We start from the raw sequence: 26,485 nt of genomic DNA, 5'->3' as shown, positions 1-26,485 counted from the left end.
GTCATATTCCCTAGTCTGTGGATGGTGGGGTGTGTGTGTCTCTGTGTCCTATCCGCAGAGCTTATCAGTTCCTCGGAGGACTTACTGTTGACCAGTCTCAGGTTTCACCTGTATGTGATTATGCCCTGTGAGAGAGATTGCCAGTCAGTTGTCCTGGGATCCAGTATGTCTGGAGACAAGGATGGTTCATCTTGCACAGTGTTTTAGGACGTTACAAACATCAGGAGGTTATACACATAAATTCAGAGCTCCCGCTCTTTGGAGAAGCCAGGAGTCCTACCAGCGGTGGGTGGGATTCACACATGGCTGGGACTGAGCACTAGCTGTCACCTTCAGCCTGTAGGGCTGACTGATTCACCAGGTGTGGTGGGCCCATCCTGCTAGCCACATTCAGTTGAACCATCACGTCTCCGTGACTGTGTTTGCAGCCCTTTCCCCCCGTCAGACCCCTGCTTATACCTCCCACATTGTCATGACAGTTTGTTTCTGTCCTCTGACATTTTAGGGTCGGGAGCTACAGTGTCTCAGCTGTAGGTGTTAGTGCTGGTCCCTCTTGAAGTCAAGATGATGTTAGAACTGGTGTCAAGAAAGTTGAGAGACGTGTCGGGGACCAGGGGATGAGAGGAGGCAGTCAAAGGGAGTCATCTGTAACATCTGTCGTTTGGATTCCTATCATATTGTCTTTTTCATTTTTTTTTTTTTTTAAAAGCTAAATGGGCTTCCCTGGTGGCTCAGTGGTAAAGAACCCGCCTGCCAGTGCAGGAGACAAGGGTTCGATTCCTGGATTGGGGAGATCTGTTGGAGAAGGAAATGGCAACCTACTCCAGTATTCTTGCCTGGGAAATCCCGTGGACAGAGGAGCCTGGCGGGGTTCAGACCATGGGATTGCAGAAGATTCAGATACAATTTAGCAACTAAACAACAAAAAAAGGCTAACTGCCGCTCAAGGCTTATTTGTCTTTCAAATTCAGGATTATTCATTTGTACTATTTTGTGTTTATTGAAAAACTATGGAAACCCTCGCTTGTAAATAGGGAGGGTGACTTGAGTTTGGCATTTCTGCAGGGCCAGTCACAAAGGAGGTATTCACCAAGTATTTGTCCAATTGAATTATTAAACTGTATTCTCTCTGTCAGAGAAATTTCTGCAAATAAGTCTCAGCAGAGAATTAAAAATCTAAATAAGAGTTTAACTGTTGGGCTGAACCAACTTTTATTTTTATGTAGCAATGACTTCTGACATTTCCAGCTGTTTCCCAGGGTGGATCCCATGTTTACAGAGGACCAGAGGTGCTTTGAAAGGACCAGAGGTGCTTTAAAGCCATGAACTTGAAACAGAATTTTCATTTTTAGTTCATTTACATGTGGTATATATCTTGTTTGCTCTCTTTGGGAAGTCATTAAATAAATATGCCCCTCCTTTTCTCCTCCCACCTCACCACTAGTTAATTCGTGGTGTTTCCTTCTGTATATGTCAGGACCCCGTGCTCTTGTAATTTTAGTCTCAGCTCAGTATGGACTTTGAGAACCTGGGTTTGGAGTCAGACCTTGTGGTATCATTGCCTGGTTCTGCCTCTCACCTGTCATGTCACTTCTGTGTCTCAGTTTTCTTACCTTAACGTTCTATTTAAAGAAACAAAGAAGGCATTTAAATCTGTATTGATCTCTTAGAACATAACCGATACATAGTAAGTCATGCTATTATTATGTCTAAGAACTTTTCGTGTTTCCACTGTCAAGTTTTGTATGGCCCATGAGCTAAGAATGGTTTTCACATTTTTAGGTGGTTGCAAAAAGTCAAAAAAAGATTTCAAGGTGCATGGACAGTCTATGAAATTCAGATTTCAATGTCCGCAGATTCAAGTTTGTTGAAACACAGTCACCGTCCCCTTTGGCTTATCTCTTTATATACTGCTTGTGCTGTTTTTACATCATGACAACAGGCTTGAGAAGTTTCAGTAGGGACCTCCTGGCCAGCAAAGACTAAATGAAATGCTATCTGAACCTTTACAAAAGACATTTTCTGCCCTCTGTTGCAAGACACAAAACACTGAATCACCATACTTACAGGTGTAACTCTACTAGTTGTAGGTGGAAAGGGGTCATGGTTCTTTCCAGCTGTATGTGGGACATTCCTAAATTGTATTTTTTCAGGAATATGCAGTAGTTTGTAGTGATTGGCCATGGGTGTGGGGAGTGTGAATGTGTATTTTATATGTAAATTTTGAACCAAAGTTTTGAATTTGTAACAGCCCTGGTCCCCCCCTTCCTTCAGTTTGTATGGTACTTTAACATTTTGAGGAAGACAGAACAGTTTTCTACAGTGGCTGCATCTTTTTACATTGTTGCCAGCAAAGTACATTTTTCCAGTATTTTCACTTGCTCTCCAACACTTGTTAATTGTCTCCAATCTTGTTATTTTCTGTTGTAGCTGCTTTTTAAATTAGCTATCTTAGATGTGAAGTGGTTTCTCATTGTGATTTTAATTTGTCTCTCTCTGATGGATGTTAACTGTCTTTTCATGAAAGTGAAAGTGAAAGTCGCTCAGTCGGGTTGGACTCTTGACTCTTTGTGACCCCATAGACTATACAGTGCATGGAATTCTCCACACCAGAATACTGGAGTGGGGTAACCTTTCCCTTCTCCAGGGGATCTTCCCAACCCAGGGATCAAACCCAGGTCTCCCACATTGCAGGTGATTCTTTACTAGCTGATCTACAAGGGAAGTTCAAGAATACAGGAGTGGGTAGCCTATCCCTTCTCCAGTGGATCTTCCTGACTCAGGAATCGAACCAGGGTCTCCTGAGCTTAGGATAATCTATATTGCAATGAAACCTAATTTAAGGAAAAAAAATCTTCACTGAGGAGATCCATGGGCTGTATTTTCCTTCCTGCAGGTGCATGTGGTGCTTCTGAAGGTACTGGGTGGAAGTCACAGTGATCATGTCATCACTGGGAGTAGGGCGGGGGAGTTGGGAGAATAGGGACACAGCACAAAGCATATTTCATACTGATTGCCATCAGTATTTTCCTGAAATTTGGGAAATGAATAAAGCAATTGAGTTGTTACTGTTGGATTTGTTTTGGTTTTTAAACAATATAAAGGCATTGATTTACCTTGGATGAGTGATTAACTTCTAGAAAGATAGAACTGTGTCTCAGTTACCTTTGTTTCAAGAGAATGCTTCACAAAGAGTTTTTCTGAAGATGTGTTGCTCAGTGAACAAATGCATGAGCTGGACAAGAGAGAGGAAAAGGGTGTCAGATGCAGGAGAATGAATGCTGCCTCTTGATGAATGCCTCCTGCTTTAACCACTGAGCAGCAGTGTCGCTTAGGGAAGAATCCTTTGGGTTTGCTGCTGAGTTATACTTGTCTCACGGTGCATGCGTGACGTGCAGGTGTGCTCTTGTATAACCTTGTTCATTGTTTTTGAATGGGATGTATCCGTACAGGTCATCGAATTGGTGAATTTGGGACTTGGAAGATCTTTCTCTGTGAAGTGACGCTAACATATACTCAGGTTCCGAATTTGCTCTTACATCCCTGCCTGAGATGAAGTGCTTATTTGTTTTATCCTTTCTTTCAGCTGTTGTTGACATTTTATGGCACTTTTATGACAGTAGAAAACATGAAGGTTATGCTTCTGATATGAATGATAATTCCAACCATTAATTGAATCTCTGTCATCGTCAGATGAGTCAATAGATGTAGAAAGGCCACTTTTCCAAAGTTACATGGCTGGTAAGAGGCTGGTCTACAATTAGGTTCTGAATGGGCATTCATAATTGTTTGTAATATGGAGTAATACTTGCATTTATGTATTTTTCAATGTATGTGTTTATTCTGTTTCTGGCTGCACTGGCTCTTTGTTGCGGTGCACAGGCTTTTCATTGTGGCATGTGGACTCTCTCCAGTTGTGGTGTGAGGGCTTAGTTGCCCTGTGGCCTGTGGGATCTTAGTTTCCTGACCTGGGATTGAGCAGCAAGTTAGAAAGAGCATGGACCCCTGCATCAGAAGGTGGATTCTTTTTTTTTTTTTCAGAAGGTGGATTCTTAACCCCTCCACCACCAAGGAAGTCCTTGACTGACATATTTACTATATTCTATTCTATGCTGGTCTGTGTTACTTTATTTCTTTTTTGGAGAATGGATAATGTAGTGGATTTGAGAATGGATAAATGCCACTTAACCCCTCCACCACCAAGGAAGTCCTTGACTGACATATTTACTATATTCTATTCTATGCTGGTCTATGTTACTTTATTTCTTTTTTGGAGAATGGATAATGTAGTGGATTTGAGAATGGATAAATGCCACCCAGGGGCTTTCCTGGTGGCTCAGTGGTAAAGAATCTGCCTGTCAATATAGGAGATGTGCATTCGATCCCTGGGTTGGGAAAATCCCCTGGAGAAGGAAATGGCAACCCACTCCAGCATTCTTGCCTGGGAAATCTATGGACAGAGGAGCCTGGTGGGCTGCAGTCCATGGGGTTGCATAAAGTCGGACATGACTTATTGACTAAACAGCAACAATCACAAATGCTGCCCAGACATTATTTAGCTGCCTGTGTCCTCAGTATTGTTAAGATCCTTTCTGTGCTGGGATCTCCCTATTTGTTTCTTCCCTGAACTTCACCTGTATTCTTGTCTCTTTGCTCTAAAACCAGAGTTGTTCACTTCTTCCTAAAAGGGAATCTGGGTATTTGGTGGCCACTTAGCTCAAGTGTGCCTGGGTGGGTTTTGAGAGGAGGAAGGTAGGGGTAGCAGATGATTGGGGCCTTTTCTGCCCTTTGCTTTTACTGACAGCAAGTAAGGAGTCTTTAAAAAATTTTTTTTTCTTTTTAAAATTTTTGGCCACACTGCGGGGCATGTGGGATCCTAGCTTCTTTGCCAGGGATCTAACCCATACCCCCGCATTGGAAACATGGAACCGTCCCAAGAAGTCTTTAATGTGCAGGAAACTTTCCTGATCTGCCTCAAGGTATTGCCTCTGGATCTGGTCTCCTGCATCATGCAAATCCGTTTATTACGTGATAACTGGAGATCATCCATGTGTTTCTGACATCATTGCTGCTAAGGCAGTGGTAGCTGGAAGTAAAAAAGCAGCTTTGTTTCAGATATAAATAAATGATAGTTTACTCTTTACTGATTCTGTGGTGAAGACTTTACCATCCTCCCCTTCATTTAGAATATGTGAACTATGGAGAAGCCACCTGATAAAATCCATTGGTTGAGTATATGTTATATATAATCAAAATCATAAGGAATCAAGAGGACAGGAAAAAAAGGGAAAATGCAAAGTTTTAGGAACCCTGAGAATGGTTTCCTTCCCGCTTATCCATTTCAAACTCAGTATAATTCTGTTTCATATGATTTCATGTTTTTTAAAGTGAAGAATAATGAAGATACAATAATTAATGGTTATAAAATATCTTTATTACTGATAGGAACTAAGACTGTTAATCTCTGGAGATTTCATGTTGGAAGAGAATAATTTGACTCAACATAATTATGCAACATTTATTATACTGTGCTTTATAACTTTTTCAGCTAATATTAATTTAAAAATTTTTTTTTATAATAACCCGTGATTTAGAAGACAGTTAAGTTGGTGATTTAGGTTCACTACTTAGTTAATGGTCATACTGAGATTTTCCACGAGTAACTATCCTGTTGCATACAACTATGATGTCACACACAGACAGGGTCTATTTGTGAATGAGTTTGGATTTTCTGGCATCATGCATTCGTCAGGCTAACGTCATGCTTCTCTGGTGGCTCGACGGTAAAGACTCTGCCTTCAGTGCAGGAGACAGCTTTGATCCCTGGGTGGGGAAGATCCCCGAGAGTGGGAAATGGCACCCCACTCCAGTATGCTTGCCTGGAAAACCCCACGGACAGAGGAGCCTCGCAGGCTACAGTCCATGGGGTTGCAAAGAGTCTAACACGACTGAACAGCTAACGACATCAGAAACAAAGAGTTTAGAAATTATGTAAGTTTTGTCATTTAAAATATAGGACTCATACTGAGTTTAGACACAGAGCCAAAAATATCCTAATCATTCAGAAGTTAGTAGCTAGAAATACAGACCAAGCACAGACCAGGCGCCTGAGAGTGAAATTGGAGAGCTGAAATTGATGACGACATGACCTGCTTCCATAATGGAAATAGCGAACGCCACGGTTATACTGTGAATATAAAGTGTAGAGCTAAAGTAAGAATATGCTGTTTTCTTTGGTCTCTGCACCCAGGTGCTCTAGGCTCATTTATATTTTTAACACCTCTTCCTTCTCAGGAATACATTGGACTCTTGAACAGCATGGGGTATTATAGCTGCCGATGCTGCAGAGTTGAAAACCCACAAATAATTTAACTAGCCCTCTCCTGTCCCGGTTCCATATCAGTGAATTCAACCAACCACGGATCATATAATATTGTAGTATTTGTTACTAAAAAAAAAAAAAAATCCACCTGTAAGTGGACCTGTAGGATTTAAATTGTGTTGTTCAGTGGTCAACCATATTTACCATAGTCAAAGCACGTTGACATTAACCACAGTTTTATTTGCTCCTTTTCTAAGAAATAATGCAGTTTATATCTCAGCTTACATCATTTGTTATAGAATTCAAAGTTCTTTGCACTTTTTTTCCATCCAAGGCAAATTTGTATTGTCCACTGATCACCCAGATTTGTAACTGGAAAAACAAATTGCAATTTATGTGTGAAATTTCTACTGCTGATATTGTAGTTTTCTTTTATAGAGTGGAAAACCACCCATCAGTGATATGTTCACAGACCTCAAGGATGGAAGGAAGCTATTGGATCTTCTAGAAGGCCTCACAGGAACCTCACTGGTGAGAAATGTTTTCAAGAACCAGTCTAATGGTGTGTCTCTTATTGCTGATACTTGAAGACCCTCTGGGGGTCCTTACAATGTAAAGGCTGATATAGGAACATAAAAAAAGAGTTTTAATGAATTTTTTGATGGAGCTATGTTTAGGCTTTATCAAAGACTGTATTTTTATCCAAAAAATTACTTTTTATTTTTAATGCTCTCAGGCAGTAGAGAATTACAAAGAAGGATGGATATTTAAGAAGGTATGATATTCTGAATAGTGGAAAGTAGAGATAAATATGCTTAATGTTATTTAACAAATGGTTAAAAAAAAGTTATCAAAATATGATGTCTATTTTTATTCAGATTTTCAGTATTATCTTCATGTTTGTTTCACCATCAAATCCAACTCTATTACTTTATGTGCACGGTAGCTAGTACTCACAAAGAAATAACTCTGCCAATGAAGAGGATGCATTTTATGGGTACAGACTTTGACACTAGAGGTAGAATTACTATAAAAGATATAGAGAGACGCACTTCTGAAGATGAATTTCTTTCTTGCTAGAGTGTGGGGTGTTACACTCTACCTTTTGCACCATATGGTGGGTAGGCACCTGCTGGAGAAGCTGATCCCTTTCTTAGATAAGATTCCCTGGCCAGTGAGGCAGAAAGAAGCCTCCCAGGTCTCCTTGGCAATTCCAGTCTTCCCAGCGGGCCCTCGTAATGCTATCTGGATCCTGGTGTAGCACCTCTGAATCCTCTCTGCTCAATCAACACTAGTGCAGGTGGAGGTGACATAACCTCTAAATCTTTGTGCCTTCAGCCCAATTGAGACAGAAGAAGCTTTTTCCCTGGTGGAGCATTGGTTCCCAAGCTTGTCTGTACCTTAGAATCACCAGGGAAACCTTGTACAAATTCCCAAACCAGACTACACTAAAGACTCATTCAAACACAATCATAGGGAGTGGGATTGGACACAGCATTGGTGTCTTGGGAAAATCCCTAGGGAATTCCAGTGTTCAGGCATGCTAAAGAACTACTATCTCAGGATGCTATTTGTGGGAGGATTTGCATTCTGTCAATGCTGGCCTCTGTGGTGGAGAACCCAGCGTGGGCTCCTAGCTCAGAGAGGATCTGTAGGCTGAGCTGCTGTTTGTTGCACGTGCATCTCAATGTCAATCGTTGACAGCAATATGGAGGGATTTTGTCTCATTTGCTTTTGTGTTTTGCTTTCCAGCCGAAAGAACGTGGCTCCACAAGGGTGCATGCTTTAAATAATGTCAACAGAGTGCTGCAGGTTTTACATCAGAATAATGTAAGTTTGTCGTGTGACTTCGGGGGTCCTTCGATGCCATCGGGATGATTTATTACGAAACCAGCCCCCTGCTCCGGGCACTGGTGTTAACCGAGTTTTGGAAACATTTTTCATATGAGAAGTATTGAACCTTTTCTATGAGTGAAGGAATAGTTGTGCTTTTTTGTGATTACTTTATTGATCTATTGTTTAAGTAATACATTGTTGTGACTTAGGTTTACCTGACTCTCTAAAGTGAAATTTTTCTTAACCGTTTACTTATATTGTTGTCCAAATGTGCTAAAATAAAAACCTGGGTTTCTGTAGAAAAATTGTCTTAAAAGTTATTTTTTCGTTTTACTAGGTGGATTTAGTGAATATAGGAGGAACGGACATTGTAGATGGAAATCACAAACTGACTTTAGGATTACTTTGGAGCATCATTTTGCACTGGCAGGTGGGGAAATTTTTAATTACTTCTTAATAGGAATGGAAATGGATCATAGGTATATTAGTTTCTTAGAGTTGCCACAGGGTACCACAAACTGGGTGACTTCAACAATAGAAATTTGTTTTTTCACAATTTTGGAGGCTAAGAAATTGGAGATCCAGGTGTCAGCAAGGTTGGTTTCTTCTCCTTTATTGGTAGGTGGCTCCCTTCTTCTTGTCTCCTTGTGTGGTCTGTGTATGTCTGTGTCCTAATCTCCTTTGCTTATTCCAAGATACCAGTCATACTGGATTAGGGCTAGCCCATGTGATCTCATTTTACCTTAACTACTTCTTTACAGATTTCTATTTCTAAACACATCCCTATGGTGAGGTGCTGGGGGTTAGGATTTCAGCATACAAATTTGGAGAAAGGATATAATTCAACTTATTTGGAATGAAAAGCCTGACAAACTACTCTATTTTCCTGGCATAGAGAAAAAGTATTTTTTAAATATTAAATTTTAAAAATACTGGACTTATCAAAGCATTGCAAAAATAACTCTAAGAATTCCTGGATACCTTTCACTCAGATTTTCCAAATGTTAACAGCTATTTGTATGTTTGTGTTTTCTCTCTCTCTGTCCCTCTTTCACTAAATAGTTTAGTGTGTATTTTGTAGAAGCAAATTATTTTTCTAAAAACAAGAAGTTCTCTCATATAACTACAGTATATTAAAATAATATAAAATGTTGAATACATACTATTTCAGCTCAGTTCAGTCGCTCAGTTGTGTCCGACTCTTTGCGACCCGATGAATCGCAGCACTCCAGGCCTCCTTGTCTATCACCAACTTCCGGAGTTTACTCAAACTCATGCCCATCGAGTCGGTGATGCCATCCAGTCATCTCATCCTCTGTCGTCCCCTTCTCCTCCTGCCCCCAATCCCTCCCAGCCTCAGGGTCTTTTCCAATGAGTCAACTCACCTCGCATGAGGTGGCCAAAGTTGTAGCTTCAGTATCAGTCCTTCCAATGAACACCCATGACTGATTTCCTTTAGGATGGACTGGTTGGATCTCCTTGCAGTTCAAGGGACTCTCAAGAATCTTCTCCAACACCATAGTTCACAAGCATCAATTTTTTGGTGCTCAGCTGTCTTCACAGTCCAACTCTCACATCCATACATGACCACTGGAAAAACCATAGCCTTGACCAGATGGATCTTTGTTGGCAAAGTAATGTCTCTGCTTTTTAATATGCTATCTAGATTGGTCATCATTTTCCTTCCAAGGAGTAAGCGTCTTTTCATTTCATGGCTGCAATCACCATCTGCAGTGACTTTGGAGTCCCAAAAAATAAAGTCTGGCACTGTTTCCACTGTCTCCCCATCTATTTGCCATGAAGTGATGTGACCAGATGCCATGATCTTAGTTTTCTGAATGTTGAACTTTAAGCCAACTTTTTCACTCTCCTCTTTTACTTTCATCAAGAGGCTTTTTAGTTCCTCTTCACTTTCTGCCATAAGGGTGGTGTCATCTGTATATCTGAGGTTATTGATATTTCTCCCGGCAATCTTGATTCCAGCTTATGCTTCTTCCAGACCAGCGTTTCTCATGATGTACTCTACATATTTGTTAAATAAGCAGGGTGACAATATACAGCCTTGATGTACTCCTTTTCCTATTTGGAACCAGTCTGTTATTCCATGTCCAGTTGTAATTGTTGCTTCCTGACCTGCATACAGGTTTCTCAAGAGGCAGGTCAGGTGGTCTAGTATTCCCATCTCCTTGAGAATTTTCCACATTTTATTGTGATCCATACAGTCGAAGGCTTTGGTGTAGTCAATAAAACAGAAATAGATATTTTTCTGGAACTCTCTTGCCTTTTCAATGATCCAGCAAAAAATATATTATTTATATATTATATATTATTGTAATATTTATGTTGCTAATATTAATCATTATGCAATTATTATACTTTGCCTTAACCAATAGTATATAATTATTAAAATCAGGAAGATAATATTGAAACAAAACAATTATGTGATCTAGAGATCTGATGGAAATTTTGTCAGTTGCCCCAATAATATCATTTAGAGAAAAGAATACAGGATTATGCATTACATTCTTTTGTCTTGTCTTTTTAGTCATCTTTATTCAAGCATAATTTCTGAGTATTTCTTTGCACTTCATGATATTGACATTTTTGAAGAGTACTGAATAGTTATTTTGTAGAATGTTCTTTCATGTGGGTTTGACTGATATTTTCTCATGATTAGATTTAGGTTATTCATTTGTGGGATAAATGTCACAAAAATGATGTTGAATTTTTCTTTATACACCATTTCACAGAGCACATGCTGTCTGCTTTTTTTCTGGCTGTATTAACTCATCCTTTGGGTAAGGCGAACTCTGCCAGTGTCTCCACTATAAGGTGACTGTCCTTTGTCATTAAAAAGTATCTCGTGGAGATACACTTTGAGACTTTGTAAACATTCAGCTACTTATTAAACTTTTGTCCATTATTTTTTAGATCCATTCATAGTTCTTGTTGTTTTTGTTTAGTCACTGAGTTATGTCCAACTCTTCTGTGACCCCATGGACCGTAGTCTGCCAGGCTCCTCTGTCTATAGGATTTCCAAGGCAAGAATACCGGAGTGGGTTGCCATTTCCTTCTCTAGGGGTTCCTTCCGACCCAAAGACTGAACCAATGTCTTCTGCATTGGCAAGCGGATTCTTCACCACTGAGTCATCAGTTATTATTATGGTGCTTGGCAAAGTGATTTTCTCATTTCATCATTTCTTCTACATTTGTTAATTATCTTTCCACTTGTGAGGAAGAGCTTTCCCTTTTCTCTTGTTTCTCTATATCTATCTGTCTATTCATTTATATATCTGTGCACACTGATGGATTTTTACTTCTTTAGTAGGTTATGATCTTTCACTATCATTATTTATTTTATAAACCCCTTTAAGTTGACTCGTGTGAGTTTTTTTTTATGTCCACGTCATTATTTGAACACTTCCTTAAAACATATGTATTAATTTAGAATAATAACATAAAATATTATTTCTAGATTTTAATTGTTACTGCCATCAGGAAATGCAATTCATTCTTGGATTTCATAGTCAACCAAATTCTTCCCTTCTTTCTGATTTCTGTAGAAAATCAAAATGAGTTTTCCTCCTATTAAAAGATGTTTGTAACTGTATAGTTTTAAAATATTTTTTGTGACTATGAAATTAATGTTCACTGTAACCAAATGTATTAAAAGTATTGCTAAGGTATAGAAAATGCCATGATACGTAAAGGTGACGTTAAAATCACCTCCGAATCAAAGTCATCACTGTTAAAATACTTTTATGTGTCCAGTGTTTAAAGGAAAGCTTTGAAATAAAATGAATACCATTGGCCTGGCCCAGTGGTTCATGAATATAACATTCCTTATTCAGGGACTTGATTCTCGTTACTACGTGAAGTTATTGGCAGGCGTTGTTTCATTTGAAACAGGTGAAAGATGTCATGAAGGATATCATGTCAGCCCTGCAGCAGACGAATAGCGAGAAGATCCTGCTGAGCTGGGTGCGCCAGTCCACGAGGCCGTACAGTCAGGTCAACGTCCTCAACTTCACCACCAGCTGGACAGACGGGCTCGCCTTCAATGCCGTGCTCCACCGGCATAAGTGAGATGTGACTCTTCTTAGCTGTGCAGACTTGTACACATTTGTACATCCTTCCTGTCTCTCCCTACTCCTGTCTGCTCCTTCCTAAAGTCCCTTCCAACCACCACCTCTCTCCTCTGTACATGCTTTCTGAAAACATAAAAAAAAAAAAAGAAACATCATGGAAAAAAAAACCACCCATCACATTTTGTTTCCATAGGACTTAAATGCCACAGTGTACAATATCCCTGATTTCTTGTACGTATTTATAAATTAAAAAATGTAAAATAATTCACATAGTTCAAGCCCACTCATTCTGCACTACACCAATAATATACACAAAGAATTGTGATACTTTTCAGCCTTCTGCTTAAAGGAAAAAACTCTATGAATTTAGTGCAACCCCAATTGAAAATAATGATTTTTTTTTTCATGAAACTTGTGATCAGAGTCTGATTCTATAATAAAAGACGAAAGGATCAAAAGGAGCCACTTCATTCTCAAAGAGACAGGCTGAAGTACTTTCCAAACAGAAAGCTAGACTAGTTATGAAGTTGTATTAATTGAGACTATATAGCACCACAAATAAAATACAATGTAATAATAAGCTGAAGCATAAGAAATTGCCAATATTTGACTGTTTTTGACACGTGAGAATGGCAGTTTCATGTAGTTCAACCTAAGGGAATAAATAGCTCAGAAATAGCTCCATTCTGGTCTACAGCTGAGCCTATGCTGCAGATTAATAGATGGTGTGGAGTAAGTGGAAACGGATGAGCTGGATCCCTGCATCACCATATCCCAAATAAATTCCAGATGCAGCAAGAATTTAATTGTGAGCAGCAAAATTTGTTATGTGTTTTATCCCTCTTGTAAGTTATTTATTGTCTCAAGTTTTATTTCCTGTATGTTCTTTATTGATATATAAAAATGCAGTTGACTTTTCTATGGCTTATATCTAGAAGACTGTTAAATTCTGATAAATTTTGAATTTGTTATTGTAGGTTTTATTTTGTTACTGTAGGTTTTTTTCATGACCATGAATTATAATCATTTATTTTCTCCTTCCCTCCCTTCCCCTCTCTTTCTCTCCTCTTCTCTTTCCCCTTCATTTATGCCTTGTTCTTCAATACAATAATGATCTAAATTGGTAGCACTGAGGCAGAATGTCTTGTTCTTCAATGTTTTACCATAGCTCTGCTATTTGCTGTATTTTTTTTTCATATACCTTTTATCTGATTAAAAAAACCTAGTCTTCTTCATTTCCTTTATCAGTTTAAGGAGGTTGTCCCCTGTTTCAGGTTGGTTAAGAGATGCTGTCAGAAAACTTGAATTATAGCTAAAACATTTTTCTATCTGTTGCTTGATTGAACAAATATGTATGGAGTAGCTTCTGTGTGATGGGCACAGAATGTAGAACAGAGATAAAAAGCAAACAAAAATCCCAGTCCTCCTTCTTGGAATTAATGTTCAAATAGAGGGAAGCAGGCAATTTTTAAAAAATGGAAATGTGAGTTGTGTAGCCTATAGAAGTGGTAAATATTGCTGAAGAAAAATCTATCAGGCAAGATGAGGAGAATTACCTGGCATGTGGGAGGTCCCTGGGTGCAGAGGTGTGAGTAAGGGGTGTAACAGGAGATGATGTCAGAGAGGGAACTGGGGGTGGGGGTGAGCGAGGCAAATCTCAGAAGGGTAGGCCGGTCCACGGTGCAATAGCAGATAGAGCTCAAAGAAAATGATCAGCTTGTAAGCAGTTAGGGTGACAGTCATGCCCAATTTGTGGAATTAAAAGAAAATCATGATAGACATGAAATACTAAACAATAGCTCCATGGAGCGGGGTGGATGGAAATTCTCTTAGGGATTTTCGCCTTAGGAATATCCTGTGAAGGGATTGGAGCTGGATTTTCTATTCTGCTAATCTTGGTCTTTTAATCAGAGATTTTAGTCCATTAACATTATTGTGATAACTGATGTATTTACAGAAGTTCATTCTTAACTTTATTCTGAGCTCATTTTTCTTACTTTTTCTTCTTGTAGGTTCTTCCTTCTTTTTTTTTTCTTTCACTATTTGGGAAATATTATACCATTTCTAGTCATTCAGTGGCTACTCCAAAATTTTAGCAGCCTATTTAACCAATACAAAAATCTTAGAATGTTTTACCTGTCATGTACATATTTATATTTTATAAAGTATTATATATTTGACAAACTTTGGGGATATAAAAGATAAACTTTTAAATTTATATTCACAAATAAAAAAGTAAAAAACTGAAATGTATATGATTATAACAGTAACAACTTTTTCACCACATATTTCATCATCACTGAATTTTATTTGCATGCTAATTTCAGACCTGATCTCTTCAGCTGGGATAGAGTTGTCAATATGTCCCCAATTGAGAGACTTGAACATGCCTTCAGCAAGGCTCAAACTTATTTGGGAATTGAAAAGCTATTAGATCCTGAAGGTATTGTTCAGTGTTTAATTTCAACCTTGGTTTTGCTTTACAATTTTGAATACTTGAAAAGCAGTATTTGTTTGTTTGGTTGTTGTTGTTTTCTCTCTTTGTAGAAAGAATTGTGAGAGTTAAGGAAGTGTTTTTCCTTTTGAAATATGGTACAAAACTTTTTATTATAGACATAATACTTTTGTGCTTAACAATTTCTAGGATCCTTCAGGAGGCTTAATTACATCACTGGAAAATAGTTAATAAATACCAGCATAAAATTTAACGTTTTAGGAAAACAAAATTATTAGACAAACAATTTAGTGTTTGGTTCATTTCATTAAAATGTGCTTTTTGTGTAAACGAGCTTCTTATATATGATGTGAAAACTTTACTTAAGAAAACTTTGCAAGACTGAAGTCTAGACTTATTTTCATAATATGAATGAAATCTGTGACATTACCTTAAATGGTAGCTTATCTTTTACCCTTGTGGGGGAAACTGTAAGGGAAGATTTTTAAGAAATGGGATATTGCACAAAAATCCATAGGTAATCATCTTGACCTGTGTCTCATATATTATATGAAAGTTGTGGTATTGCAAAGATAGTATACTAGTATTGTTTATGGGCACTCAGGACAGTTATTTTATACCTAATATTGAGCAGTTCATATACTTTGGACATCTAATTTAAGCTGGTTCTTATTTTCTTTCACTTTTAGATGTTGCAGTTCAGCTTCCTGACAAGAAATCCATAATTATGTATTTAACATCTTTGTTTGAAGTGCTCCCTCAGCAAGTCACTATAGATGCCATCCGTGAGGTAGAAACACTTCCAAGGAAATATAAGAAAGAATGTGAAGAAGGGGAAATTAACATACAGGTACAGGTAAATTTTTACTAATATATTTGGCTTGCTGTATTTGTTTTTTGTAAGGTACTAGGTAAGATAATTCTGAGGATGTTTTTCTTGACTGAGGAGATCTTGATCTCTCAGCATCAGAGCTTCAGTTTATCAGTTAGCATCTGTCACCATCATGTGCATGTAATGGAAAACCACAACTTTACTGATTTTACTTTTTAAAAGGGAAAATACATGTTTCACATAGCAAGGCCGGAGTTAGGGCCTAGGATAATCATGCTTTTTCGTAACATGCTGTTTAATTAACAGCAAGTATATTAGAGAGTTTGGGATTGACATGTCCACACTGCTGTATTTAAAATGGATAACCTACCATCTAGCACAGGGAACTCTGCTCAATATTCACTGACAATCTAACTGGGAAAAGAATTTTAGAAAGACTATAGATATGTGTGTGTGTGTGTATATGTGAGTGTATGTGTTAGTTGCTCAGACATGTCTGACTCTTTATGACCCCATAGACTGCAGCCCACCAGGCTCCTCTGTCCATGGATTCTCCAGGCAAGAATACTGGAGTGGATTCCCATTCCCTTCTGCAGGGCGTGTTCCCAACCAAGGGACTGAACCCAGATTTCCTGCATTGCAGGTGGCTTCTTTTACTGTCTGAGCTACCAGGGAAGCCCAGATACATGTATATGGATAACTGAATAATAAAAAAGAGCAGTGTATTGACATTAAACTCTTCATCTGCATGCTTTCATTAATGCCTTATAAGTTAATGGAAGGAATATGATGTGGTCAAGTTGTAATCATCTACTCTTTGACCTATCTTGCTATCTTCTACTTTTCAATGAGTGCGAATAGCCCACCTTCCTCTCTTTCTCCTTCTACAGATACGTGCTTAGAGCATTAGGTGATCAGTAAATAATTACTGAATTTCTCTTGAAATTGATCCCTCAGTCAAACATCTCCTCTTGTATTTGAATGAATACCTTCTGAACACTTGGCATTTAGATAACGCCTTCCATTTTCGACCTCATAGATCCTAGTGCCTATCTTAATAACCTTTAGCTGGTCACTAACTTTTCTAGTTCTCAGATGTCTTCATTAGAATATGGAGGTTTGATACTAAATGATCTCCAGGATTATTCTGGCTTCCCAGTTTCAGAGTTTTAGGTACAGGACTTAACTCATTTTTCCTTCTCTCTCTTTGGCATCATCTCTCTCCTAATTATCCAGTGTTTCATCTATGGGCTCACTGATTGTTTTTAGCTCCTGCATGTCATTTACCAGGTCCCTTTGGATTCTTCCTTCAAAGTATCTTGGAGTGTGTTTACTTTCTGTTCCAGCTCTCATACTTGTTAAAGACCTCATCTCCTCTTGTAGTTTACAAGGCCCAGCCCCCTGCCCCAACTCATCTCAGGCCATTGCACTCCAGTCGTGGTAGACTTCTCCTCTCCTTCCCCCAGATTCTTGTACCTGTGGGCTGATCTCCATGAAATGCTCCTCCACCCACTGTTTGCATGGCAAGCTTCCCATCTTTCTCCAGTTTCAATGGAACTTTTTCAGAGAAGACTTCCCTGATTAACCTAATTGAAATCCGGCCCTACACACACACACACTCACTCACTCTGTTTCTTGCTGCCACAGTATTTTTATAAACTATGTTAAGAATTTTCAATTGTATCTTAAGAGCATTGAGAAAGCAGTGGAAGATTTTGAGCAGGGAAGTCTTAGGATATAATTGCATTTTGCAAACATCATTCCGGCTGCTCTGTGAGAAGTGGATGGTGGAGGTAGAAGTTTGGATAGTAACAGGGAGCTGAAGACACTGGTGATCAGGCTGTTGTAGTCCTGAGGTCAAATGACAATTGTGAGGATGCAAAGACCTGGATGGGTTTGAGGTAAATTTTGAAGGTAGGAATTGTTTATCCATATTAAATGTAGGAGGGGAAAGAAAAAGAGGAACCACGTTTGGCCCCCTGGATTTTAGCTGGAGGAGTTAGTTAAGTGCATGGAGGAGCCATTTACTGAAATGGGAAGCCAAGAGAGGTTTGGGGGAAAAAATGAAGGGTTTAAATATTGACAAGTTTTGATATGCCTATGAAAAATTGAAGTGGAAATGTTAAGGAAGGTGGGACACAGGAGTTTGGGACGAGAAATATAAAGGTAATAGGATATGTTAATAGATGGTTCTTGAAATCTCATAGCAATGGATGAAGCCATGTAGGCAAAGTACACAAAGAGAATTAAAAAAGGGCCTGGGACTTACTTTTGAGGAGCTGCATTACTTACATGTTGGCAAATGCTTTTGAACTAGGAGAAAAACCAAGGTGGTGTTGTTAAAGCAGCAGCAGGAGAACTTCGAGAGGGCGGGGACAGGTCAGATGTACAGAATGCCACTGAGAGCTTAAGAAACAGAAGGTGACCAGACTTCTGGCTTTGCTTTAAACAGTTCTGGATTATGTATGTTGTTCTAGCACTGTGATGATAAAAAATGTTCTGGTTTTGTGTTCATTACATGATCCTCCTAAGGATGATGCTAGAAGAATGGATTTATCATTGAGAAGTTTATTGGTTACAGTGGCAAAATACTTTCCAGGTGTGTGGGAGGGACCAATACCTGATCAGCCTGAAAGGGAGTGTTAACAACCATAGTTGTTAAATACGTGAGCTTTTCTTATGTGGTTTTCTATGCATTTTTGTATGTTTCAGATACATGAAAACTGTGGGTGAGAGGTGAAAAGGTAGAGACAGGCTGTAGGCAAATTTTGAAGAACTTTGCTCTGGAAGGGAACTTGTGAATGAGATAAGTGGTTAGTTAGGTTATACAATTCTGCAGTATATAAGAAAATACTCCATTGCTTAGAAGGAGCTTGGAATAACTTATTCCACAGGCTCTTAAAAAAAAGAAAAAAACCCAGCTAGTAAACTAGAGGGCTACTGCCTCAGAAAAATATCATCAGTACAATAGCCTGGATATGTATGGCTGTCTTTTAGTGTCTAAAATGCAATGCTAAAATGCTATTCAGTAAAAGCAATTTAACAAAGGTTCTAATTGCTCTCTTTAAATGACATCTACCCTTTCAAGGTCCAGCGTGTTCCAGATTCTCTGTGAAACTTCCTGTTCTATCCCTTGATGAATTCAAATAGCATCCCTTGTTAGACCCATGGAATTTATAACTTTGTTAAGAGCCTTTTTATTTTTGTTCAGAAGTGATTCATGTGGGTTATTTGTCTCTTCCCAACTATATACTCTGGGAGATAGTGAAGGACAGGGAAGCCTGGTGTGCTGCAGTCCATGGGGTCGCAAAGAGTCGGACAGGAGTTAGCGACTGAACAACAGCAGCTATATTAGAGTATATCTGAGTATCGAATCCACGAGTGATACAGCTTTCTGACTAGTTCACAGCATTGCTCACCCAGCTCCTGAGAATCCAATGGATGCCTTAAGCCACAGTGGTGTTTACCTTGGGTCTCCATCCGGGGTGCCTTTGTTGAACACCTTCTGGTCTTCACGATGCTTGTGGATTTTCTTGGATTTGTTTCTATAGAGCTCGGCACCAGAGGAGGAGCAAGAGAGTCCCCGAGCTGAAACCCCTAGCACTGTCACGGAGGTTGACATGGATCTGGACAACTATCAGATAGCACTGGAGGAAGTGCTGACCTGGTTGCTTTCTGCCGAGGACACTTTTCAGGAGCAGGATGACATTTCTGATGATGTGGAAGAAGTCAAAGAGCAGTTTGCAACCCATGAAGTAAGTAATCTGAGGCTGATGAGCAGGATATATGTGCCACAGTGCCTGTGAGATGTGCCCTGATGTATATTGTTTACTGAATTCTGCTCCACAGGAATTTCATGGCATTATTTGAGGACTTCAGTGCAGTTCAGTTCAGTCACTCAGTCATGTCCGACTCTGCCACCCCATGGCCTGCAGCGCCAGGCCTCCCTGTCCATCACCAACTCCCGGAGCTTGCTCAAACTCACGGCCATTGAGTCGGTGATGCCATCCAACCATCTCATCCTCTGTTGTCCCCTTCCCCTCCTGCCTTCAGTCTTTCCCAGCATCAGGGTCTTTTCAAATGATTTAGTTGTTCGCATCAGGTGGCCAAAGTATTGGAGCTTCAGCTTCAGCATCAGTCCTTCTTCCAATGAATGTTCAGGACTGATTTCCTTTAGGATGAATTGGTTGGATCTCCTTGTAGTCCAAGGAAGACTCAAGAGTTTTCCACAACACCACAGTTCAAAAGCATCAATTATTTGGCACTCAGCTTTCTTTATAGAACAACTCGAACATTCATACATGATCACTGGAAAAACCATAACTTTGACTAGGTGGACCTTTGTTGGCAAAGTAATGTCTCTGCTTTACACTTTTTTTTTTTTTTTTTTTGAGGACTTAAGATTTTTAAACAGGGCTTCGTTATAAAACTGGCATGGGTGATTAACTGTACGTTGGAATTAAATTTTCAATTTTGATCTTACCATAATTTGTAGATTCAGTTGAGCCACTGACAAAAATCAGTGCTTTAGTACTGCTCGTTTTGGAAGTGTATTATTATAGTTAAGACATAAAATGGCTAATCAGTGCATCAAGTCTTTAAATTTTGAATGCTCCCTAGGAAGTGGTTATTTTTATTTGTTATATGATTAAGCAAACTTGTATCCAGTATTCTTGTATACTTTTATATAATGAAAATTTCCTACCATTTCAGGAATGTATTGCATTATAGTGATTGGCTTATGTGAAGAATTCTTTTGATTAAGTAGTTATTTGGTGCTATATTAATTGACAGGTCTTATTTGCTGTTTTGGTTTGAAAATGATACAAATGGTCATTTTCTTTAAGCAAGTCCTGTTGGGCGAGCATGGTATTTTATTTATTATATCTTCTCATAGCTCCATGTTCATGATCCATCAGTAGCATAATCAGCATTGACATAAAAATAGCTGGTGTTATCAGATGTAACATGGACTTCTTTGATCTTTTCTTTTTCCTTAGGTCAGCTGCTTATTTCCTATATTCAGAGCTTAAAAAAAAAAATGGATCAAAGTCTTCTTTATTTGAAGTCTGCATGGTCACCCCCCCCCCACTGCATTGATATTTGGGCATTAACAATTTATTAAGATTTGCTTTTCTTCAATGAGCAGCTCATAGATCATAATCATGTACCTTCCCAGGCTTTTATGATGGAGCTGACAGCGCACCAGAGCAGTGTGGGGAACGTCTTGCAGGCAGGAAATCAACTGATCACACAAGGAACTCTGACAGATGAAGAGGAGTTTGAGATTCAGGAACAAATGTCCCTGCTGAATGCCAGATGGGAGGCGCTCAGAGTCGAAAGTATGGACAGACAGTCCCGGTGAGTGGAAGCCCAGGAGTGAACACTGCTGCAAGATGGCGCCCAGTTGTTTTCTTTGAAAAATTTTTAAAAAGTCTTTATTGAGTTTGTTACAATATTGCTTCTGTTGTTTATGTTCTGGTTTTTTGTCCACAAGTCTTGTGGGATCTTAGCTCCCTGAGCAGGGATTGAACCCTTACCGTCTGCTTTAGAAGGTGAAGTCTTAACCACTGAAAGTCCCTGCTGCCCACTTTAACACAAGTAAAAGTCTACATGTTTGTGGGAACAAGATAACTAGAGAACTTGCCTTATCGCATTTTGACTCTTTTCTGTATGTAGCATTGCTGGAATTTTGATGATCTTTATTTCCCCTTTGATATGTTAACAAAATGAAAAGGTAAAAGTGGCCATACAGAAATCAGCAAAAAAAAGGGCGAAGACATTGTATGTGGACTTTGCAGTCTTAAAATTGGCTAACCATCAACTCTGACATGAAGATAGGGCTATGTTATATTTATCTAGAGTTCCATTTTGTAACATTTTTTAAGAGTAGTTTTCCTCCACGGTTCATTTTATTTCATATATTGTATGTTAAGGAGCAAACTATTCCATTGCAATTTCCACCTATTTAATAGGCAGGAATTCCTGATTAAAGAAACAATGATTCTGATACAAATAGAGGGTGCTGTTATTTGCATTCTTGGATTGCATTTAGTTGACTCCATTTAGGAAGAAAATAATTTTTTTGCTGGTTTCTATATTTAAAGACTAAATGTTGCTTTAAAAGGTTAGACAAGAGTATGTCCCCCGCCCCATTTCCTTGATGCCTGGAGTGTGTGTGTGCCTTTGCGAAGGGAAGAAGGAGTGGGGATAACGCTTTGCTCCCCTTGGACAGGCTGCACGATGTCCTCATGGAACTCCAGAGGAAACAGCTACAGCAGCTGTCTGCCTGGTTGACGCTCACAGAAGAACGCATCCAAAAGATGGAAACTTGCCCCCTGGATGATGACTTAAAATCCCTGCAAAAGCTGCTAGAAGATCATAAAGTAAATCTGGCTCATATTTCTTTTATACTTTATCAAATATGGAAAAGCAGCACTTAGAATTCTCAGGGGCTGATGGCGTCTATCATTAGCGCAGAGCTGGGACACTCCTTCAGTGGCTTGCTTGCAGGGTGGAGTGCGTAGGGATGGGGGTTTTCTGAGCCAGGGATGAAAGCGCAGGTCAAATTTTATATGGGCATGTAGAGGTTTGTTATGAAAGTACATAGTGTTCATAAGATTCTCAAGGTTTTTTTTTTTTTTTGCACTCATGAGTGGTTAAGAACCCTAGTCTATTGCATGAATGCAACGTGTTGGGAAATAAGGAAACCCTCAGATTGATCTGTTCATAATTCTTCCAGGAAAGCTATTGCTTCTTTTCCTAGGTGAGGATTCATGAGTTTTGTGACTGGTCTGAAAAGTGAAAGTTGCTCAGTCATGTCTGACTCTTTGCGACCCCATGGACTATACAGTCCATGAAATTCTCCAGGCCAGCATACTGGAGTGGGTAGCCTTTCCCTTCTCCGGGGAATCTTCCCAACCCAGAGATTGAACCCAGGTCTCCTGCATTGTGGACAGATTTTTTACCAGCTGAGCCACAAGGGAAGTCCAAGAATACTGCAGTGGGTAGCCTATCCCTTCTCCAGGGGATCTTCCAAACCCAGGAATCCAGCTGGGGTCTCCTGCATTGCAGGCAGATTCTTTATCAACTTAGCTATGAGGGAGGTCAGAAATTTAAGAGGTAGCTTTTCATAGTCAAGGAAAGGTAGAGTAAAATAGCTTCTCTGCAAAATGTTTGAAGAATTTTATTTCTCAATGAAATATCTACATAATGGTAAATAAAGCTTTAAGGATACATTAAAGACAAAAACTCAAGGCATTTGACAACACTATTGGTAGTATTTGAATAAATTACCTATATACATATGTCTTGTGACCTGGCATTCTCTTCCCATGGAAGAGGTAGGAAGAAAATTGTCTGTATACTCCAGTTGCTTTCCACGGTAACAAATCAGAGCAGCTTCTGACTAACAAATCAGAACAGCTTCTGACTATCAAATCGCATTCGACTTATGTCGCTTTATACAGTGTTGTACTAGATAGAATGATCTCTGACTCTGCGTTTTAAATTTGGAACTTTTTTGATTTAAAGATTCTATATTCTTAATTCCTACTGTATGCACTCAAGTTGATTAAGTGACACCTTTTCTCTTATTCTTTCAGCCAAAACTTGGAATAAAAATAGTAAAGGTGATGACATAACATTTGCAGTCTGTTATGACATTGCATTTTCAAATTGCTTTGGTTCATAATGAAATGTAAAGATGTATAATGGGTTTGTCTCCTTAGGAGAACACTTAGGCTAATGGTTGGAAATTTAAACAGGATGCTTCATTAAGTGTCCTTAATTACTATTGACAACTGGGTGGATTTTAAATATGCAAATGGGAAAGAGTAGACATAATGGTTTATCTGAATTTTTTCTCTAGAGTCTGCAGAATGATCTTGAGGCTGAACAAGTGAAAGTGAATTCCCTGACTCACATGGTGGTGATTGTTGATGAAAACAGTGGCGAGAGCGCTACAGCTGTTTTGGAAGATCAGTTACAGGTAAAGACTTGTAAAGTAGGATAGGGCTAAGGCACCTGGGGTCTGAGCCCCAGTCACACATTGTTCCTGTTCTTCATGTTCAGTCTGTTTATTTAGGTTAGTAAAATCATCTTCTTTAGGTTGCACTTCCCAGCTGGGGTTCCACAGCATGGGGGTTTATAGGAGAACCAGGGTATCACTCATTTACTTCAGCCTTTGGGCGTATGAGCAAGATTTTGAAGCTCAAGAACTGATCCCAAAAAAAGATCCACAGACTTCTTGCTCAGAATCACTTGACGAATTTATTAAAATGCATATTTATGGGCCTCACTGAGAGTGGGGCCCAGTGAATATGTAAAAAAATGTCAAGTTTGATGGAGAAGGAAATGGCAACCCACTCCAGTATTCTTGCCTGGAAAAGTCCATGGACAGAGGAGCCTGGCGGGCTGCAGTTCATGGGGTTACATGACTGAGCATGTGTGCACGAGGGTGGAGGGAGATGGGTTGGTAGCAATAAACTGGTAGAATTAAAAAAAAAAAATGTCAAGTTTGAGAATTTCAGTCATTAGGATTTAATATCCCTGTTTCTTTAGTAGATCAATGTGTAAATGTGAGCATCAGTTTTGGGAACCCTGACAACTTGCTTCTTTTTGCTGTGACTATAGTGTCTGTTTACAAGTCTTTATAAAGAGAGTTTTTGGTACAGTTGATCCTTAAACACGTGGGGTTTGGGACACTGACCTCTCAAGCAGTCGAAAATCCTAGTATAACTTTTTGCTTCCCCAAAACTTAACTAGCAATAGCCTATTGTTGACTGGAATCTGTACTGGTAACAAATAGTCCATTAGCACAGATTTTGTATGTTATATACACTTCTACAGGTATTTTATGCATTCCTGAATGCTTAACTTTTTCTTAAAATTTTTTTTTGATGTTTCTAGGCTTTGTGGTTTATCTTCATTTCAAATTGTCACAAATCTGCAAAATTTTTTCCTATGTATTTATTGAAAAAAATCCAAGTATGAGTGGACCCACCCAATTGTTCAAGGGTCAGTTGTATTTTATTTGAACTTGGATTAACTGATACAATGTTGCCAGCTGATGATTTAAGTAACTTTCAGTTGATGATTTTCAGTAACTATAAATTATCATGTGGAATTCTTTCTCTTTTGCAACATTTAAAGCTGGGTAGTAGTTTTGAGATTTTGGTGCAACAGTTTTTAGTTTCTGCAGTAATCTTAGAGGTAGGCATTCATGTCTTGTCTATTTATCAGTGAGGATATCCATAGTGGTTATGTGGAGGCCCCAGAGGTTTAAATAGGCAATGAGTTTTCATGTGGAGACAAGAGACATGTCTTCTGGCTCTATGTTCTCTACTTTTGCATTATACAAAGCTCATTTTGATAATAAAAATTGAAATAAGATAATGTGCATTAAATAATTCTTGCTCACAGGTAAGTAATGAAGAAATAAAACTTAGAATTTGTTAATCATTATTTATAAAGTGGTAATATTTAGTTGGGAAAGTCATCCTGAAGATTGATTTTTTTTTTTTTTAAGATTGATTTTTTAAATGTATCAAATTTATTTAGTCTGGCTAATACTTATAATTTTTGTTGTTGTTTGGTGGAATTTTCTGTGGATCATGCAATATAAACAGAACAAATCAAAACAGTTTTTATAAGTTAAAAACTTTTTTTTCATAATTTTTGGTACTACTGATGAAGATTGTCTTGGCATGTAAGAATGGTTAAGAAATTAGCCACGCACTGAATTTTGTCTTAAAGATAATTATAGTCTGAAAAAATGGAAGCCTTGAAAGTAGATATATTTGCTATATTTTGAAGGTTTATGTGAAGCTGTCAAATTCTCATATAAAAACCACAATAAAATAGAAAAGATCTAGAGTTTGGAGTCAAAAGTTACAAGATAGAGTTCAAGTTGTGCCATATTCTAGCTGTGTAGTATGAGATAGTTAAATTCTATGGAAATTAGTTTGTTTTATCTATAATTTTGTGAAATTCATCTGTATTATTTAAAGTAACTTTCATAATATTTTTCATAACTACTACTCTGTAATAAAGAACAATGGATGTCAGGAATGTCTTTAAGGATTGTGATAACTATCCCTTAAGGCTTTGTGGACAAATGATCGGTTTTTCCTTTTCTAGAAACTTGGTGAACGCTGGACGGCTGTGTGCCGATGGACTGAAGAACGTTGGAATAGGTTGCAGGAAATCAACATTTTGTGGCAGGAATTATTGGAAGAACAGGTATGAAGCTGTATACATAATGGGCAAAAGTGGTGAAAAGTAACCCATCATAATTATTGCTTTTGAATAAATCACTTATATTTCCTTTCTTTAGAAGGAAAATTTATAAATAATTATTTGTTATGTTAAAAGTCAGATTTAGATTGCATTATAAATTAGCTGCATTGTAATAACAATTTGATCTTGTTCATTAGTTAGATTAGTTTTTAGATATGCTAATTTTAGGAGTTACTTGACATAATTTTTACTGCATTTGTGTTGGATAATGTATTTGAACTTGTAGTCACACAACCTAGTGCATGATTTGTGCTCAGTACATAATGATAAATGAATCCACTCAGTACTTTGTGAACTTTAAACCTGTGAATTTTAATCAGAATAACTGCTGAAATTAACAAGAAAAATATTATTTAGCAACACCGATGATTGAACACGTAGCTAATTTTTTTCCACCAAGGATTAACATAGAAAATGAACCTTTGGTGCAAAGCTGCCACTTAATGTTTTCAGTCTAATTCGTGGCCTTTTGCCCATCTCCATCCTTCCAGAAAAGCAACCATCAAAACAGAATACAAATAAGCAAGACTTTTCTTCAAAATGCCAAAGAGTTGTGGTGTAGAAAATAAACAGATACTCTGTTCCCACATCCCAGGGTCCACTGTGATTCTTTTAAATGCCTTTATTTCCATCCACAAAAAGCAGCTATATTC

At 38.4% G+C, this 26,485-nt stretch overlaps 1 protein-coding gene across 8 annotated transcripts in view; it reads left to right on the top strand.

Moving 5' to 3' along the window:
• The window catches only part of UTRN (utrophin), a 538,989-nt gene that overhangs the window by 119,255 nt on the left and 393,249 nt on the right, over nucleotides 1–26,485 (top strand). For 6 of the 8 annotated variants that reach the window (XM_065931202.1, XM_065931203.1, XM_065931204.1 and 3 more), the window contains 11 exons: nucleotides 6,761–6,853; nucleotides 8,075–8,152; nucleotides 8,496–8,588; nucleotides 12,068–12,240; nucleotides 14,574–14,689; nucleotides 15,391–15,557; nucleotides 19,085–19,288; nucleotides 20,713–20,894; nucleotides 21,769–21,919; nucleotides 23,404–23,523; nucleotides 25,674–25,775. In XM_065931202.1, the coding sequence (XP_065787274.1) occupies nucleotides 6,761–6,853; nucleotides 8,075–8,152; nucleotides 8,496–8,588; nucleotides 12,068–12,240; nucleotides 14,574–14,689; nucleotides 15,391–15,557; nucleotides 19,085–19,288; nucleotides 20,713–20,894; nucleotides 21,769–21,919; nucleotides 23,404–23,523; nucleotides 25,674–25,775 (1,479 nt within the window). The remainder of the gene's footprint in view (nucleotides 1–6,760; nucleotides 6,854–8,074; nucleotides 8,153–8,495; nucleotides 8,589–12,067; nucleotides 12,241–14,573; nucleotides 14,690–15,390; nucleotides 15,558–19,084; nucleotides 19,289–20,712; nucleotides 20,895–21,768; nucleotides 21,920–23,403; nucleotides 23,524–25,673; nucleotides 25,776–26,485) is intronic. The other 2 variants (XM_065931205.1, XM_065931201.1) reach the window with 1 other exon arrangement.

Source organism: Muntiacus reevesi, chromosome 3 (genome assembly GCF_963930625.1).
Source record: "Muntiacus reevesi chromosome 3, mMunRee1.1, whole genome shotgun sequence".
NCBI lineage: Eukaryota > Metazoa > Chordata > Mammalia > Artiodactyla > Cervidae > Muntiacus > Muntiacus reevesi.
This window is presented reverse-complemented; position numbering and strand designations above follow the sequence as displayed.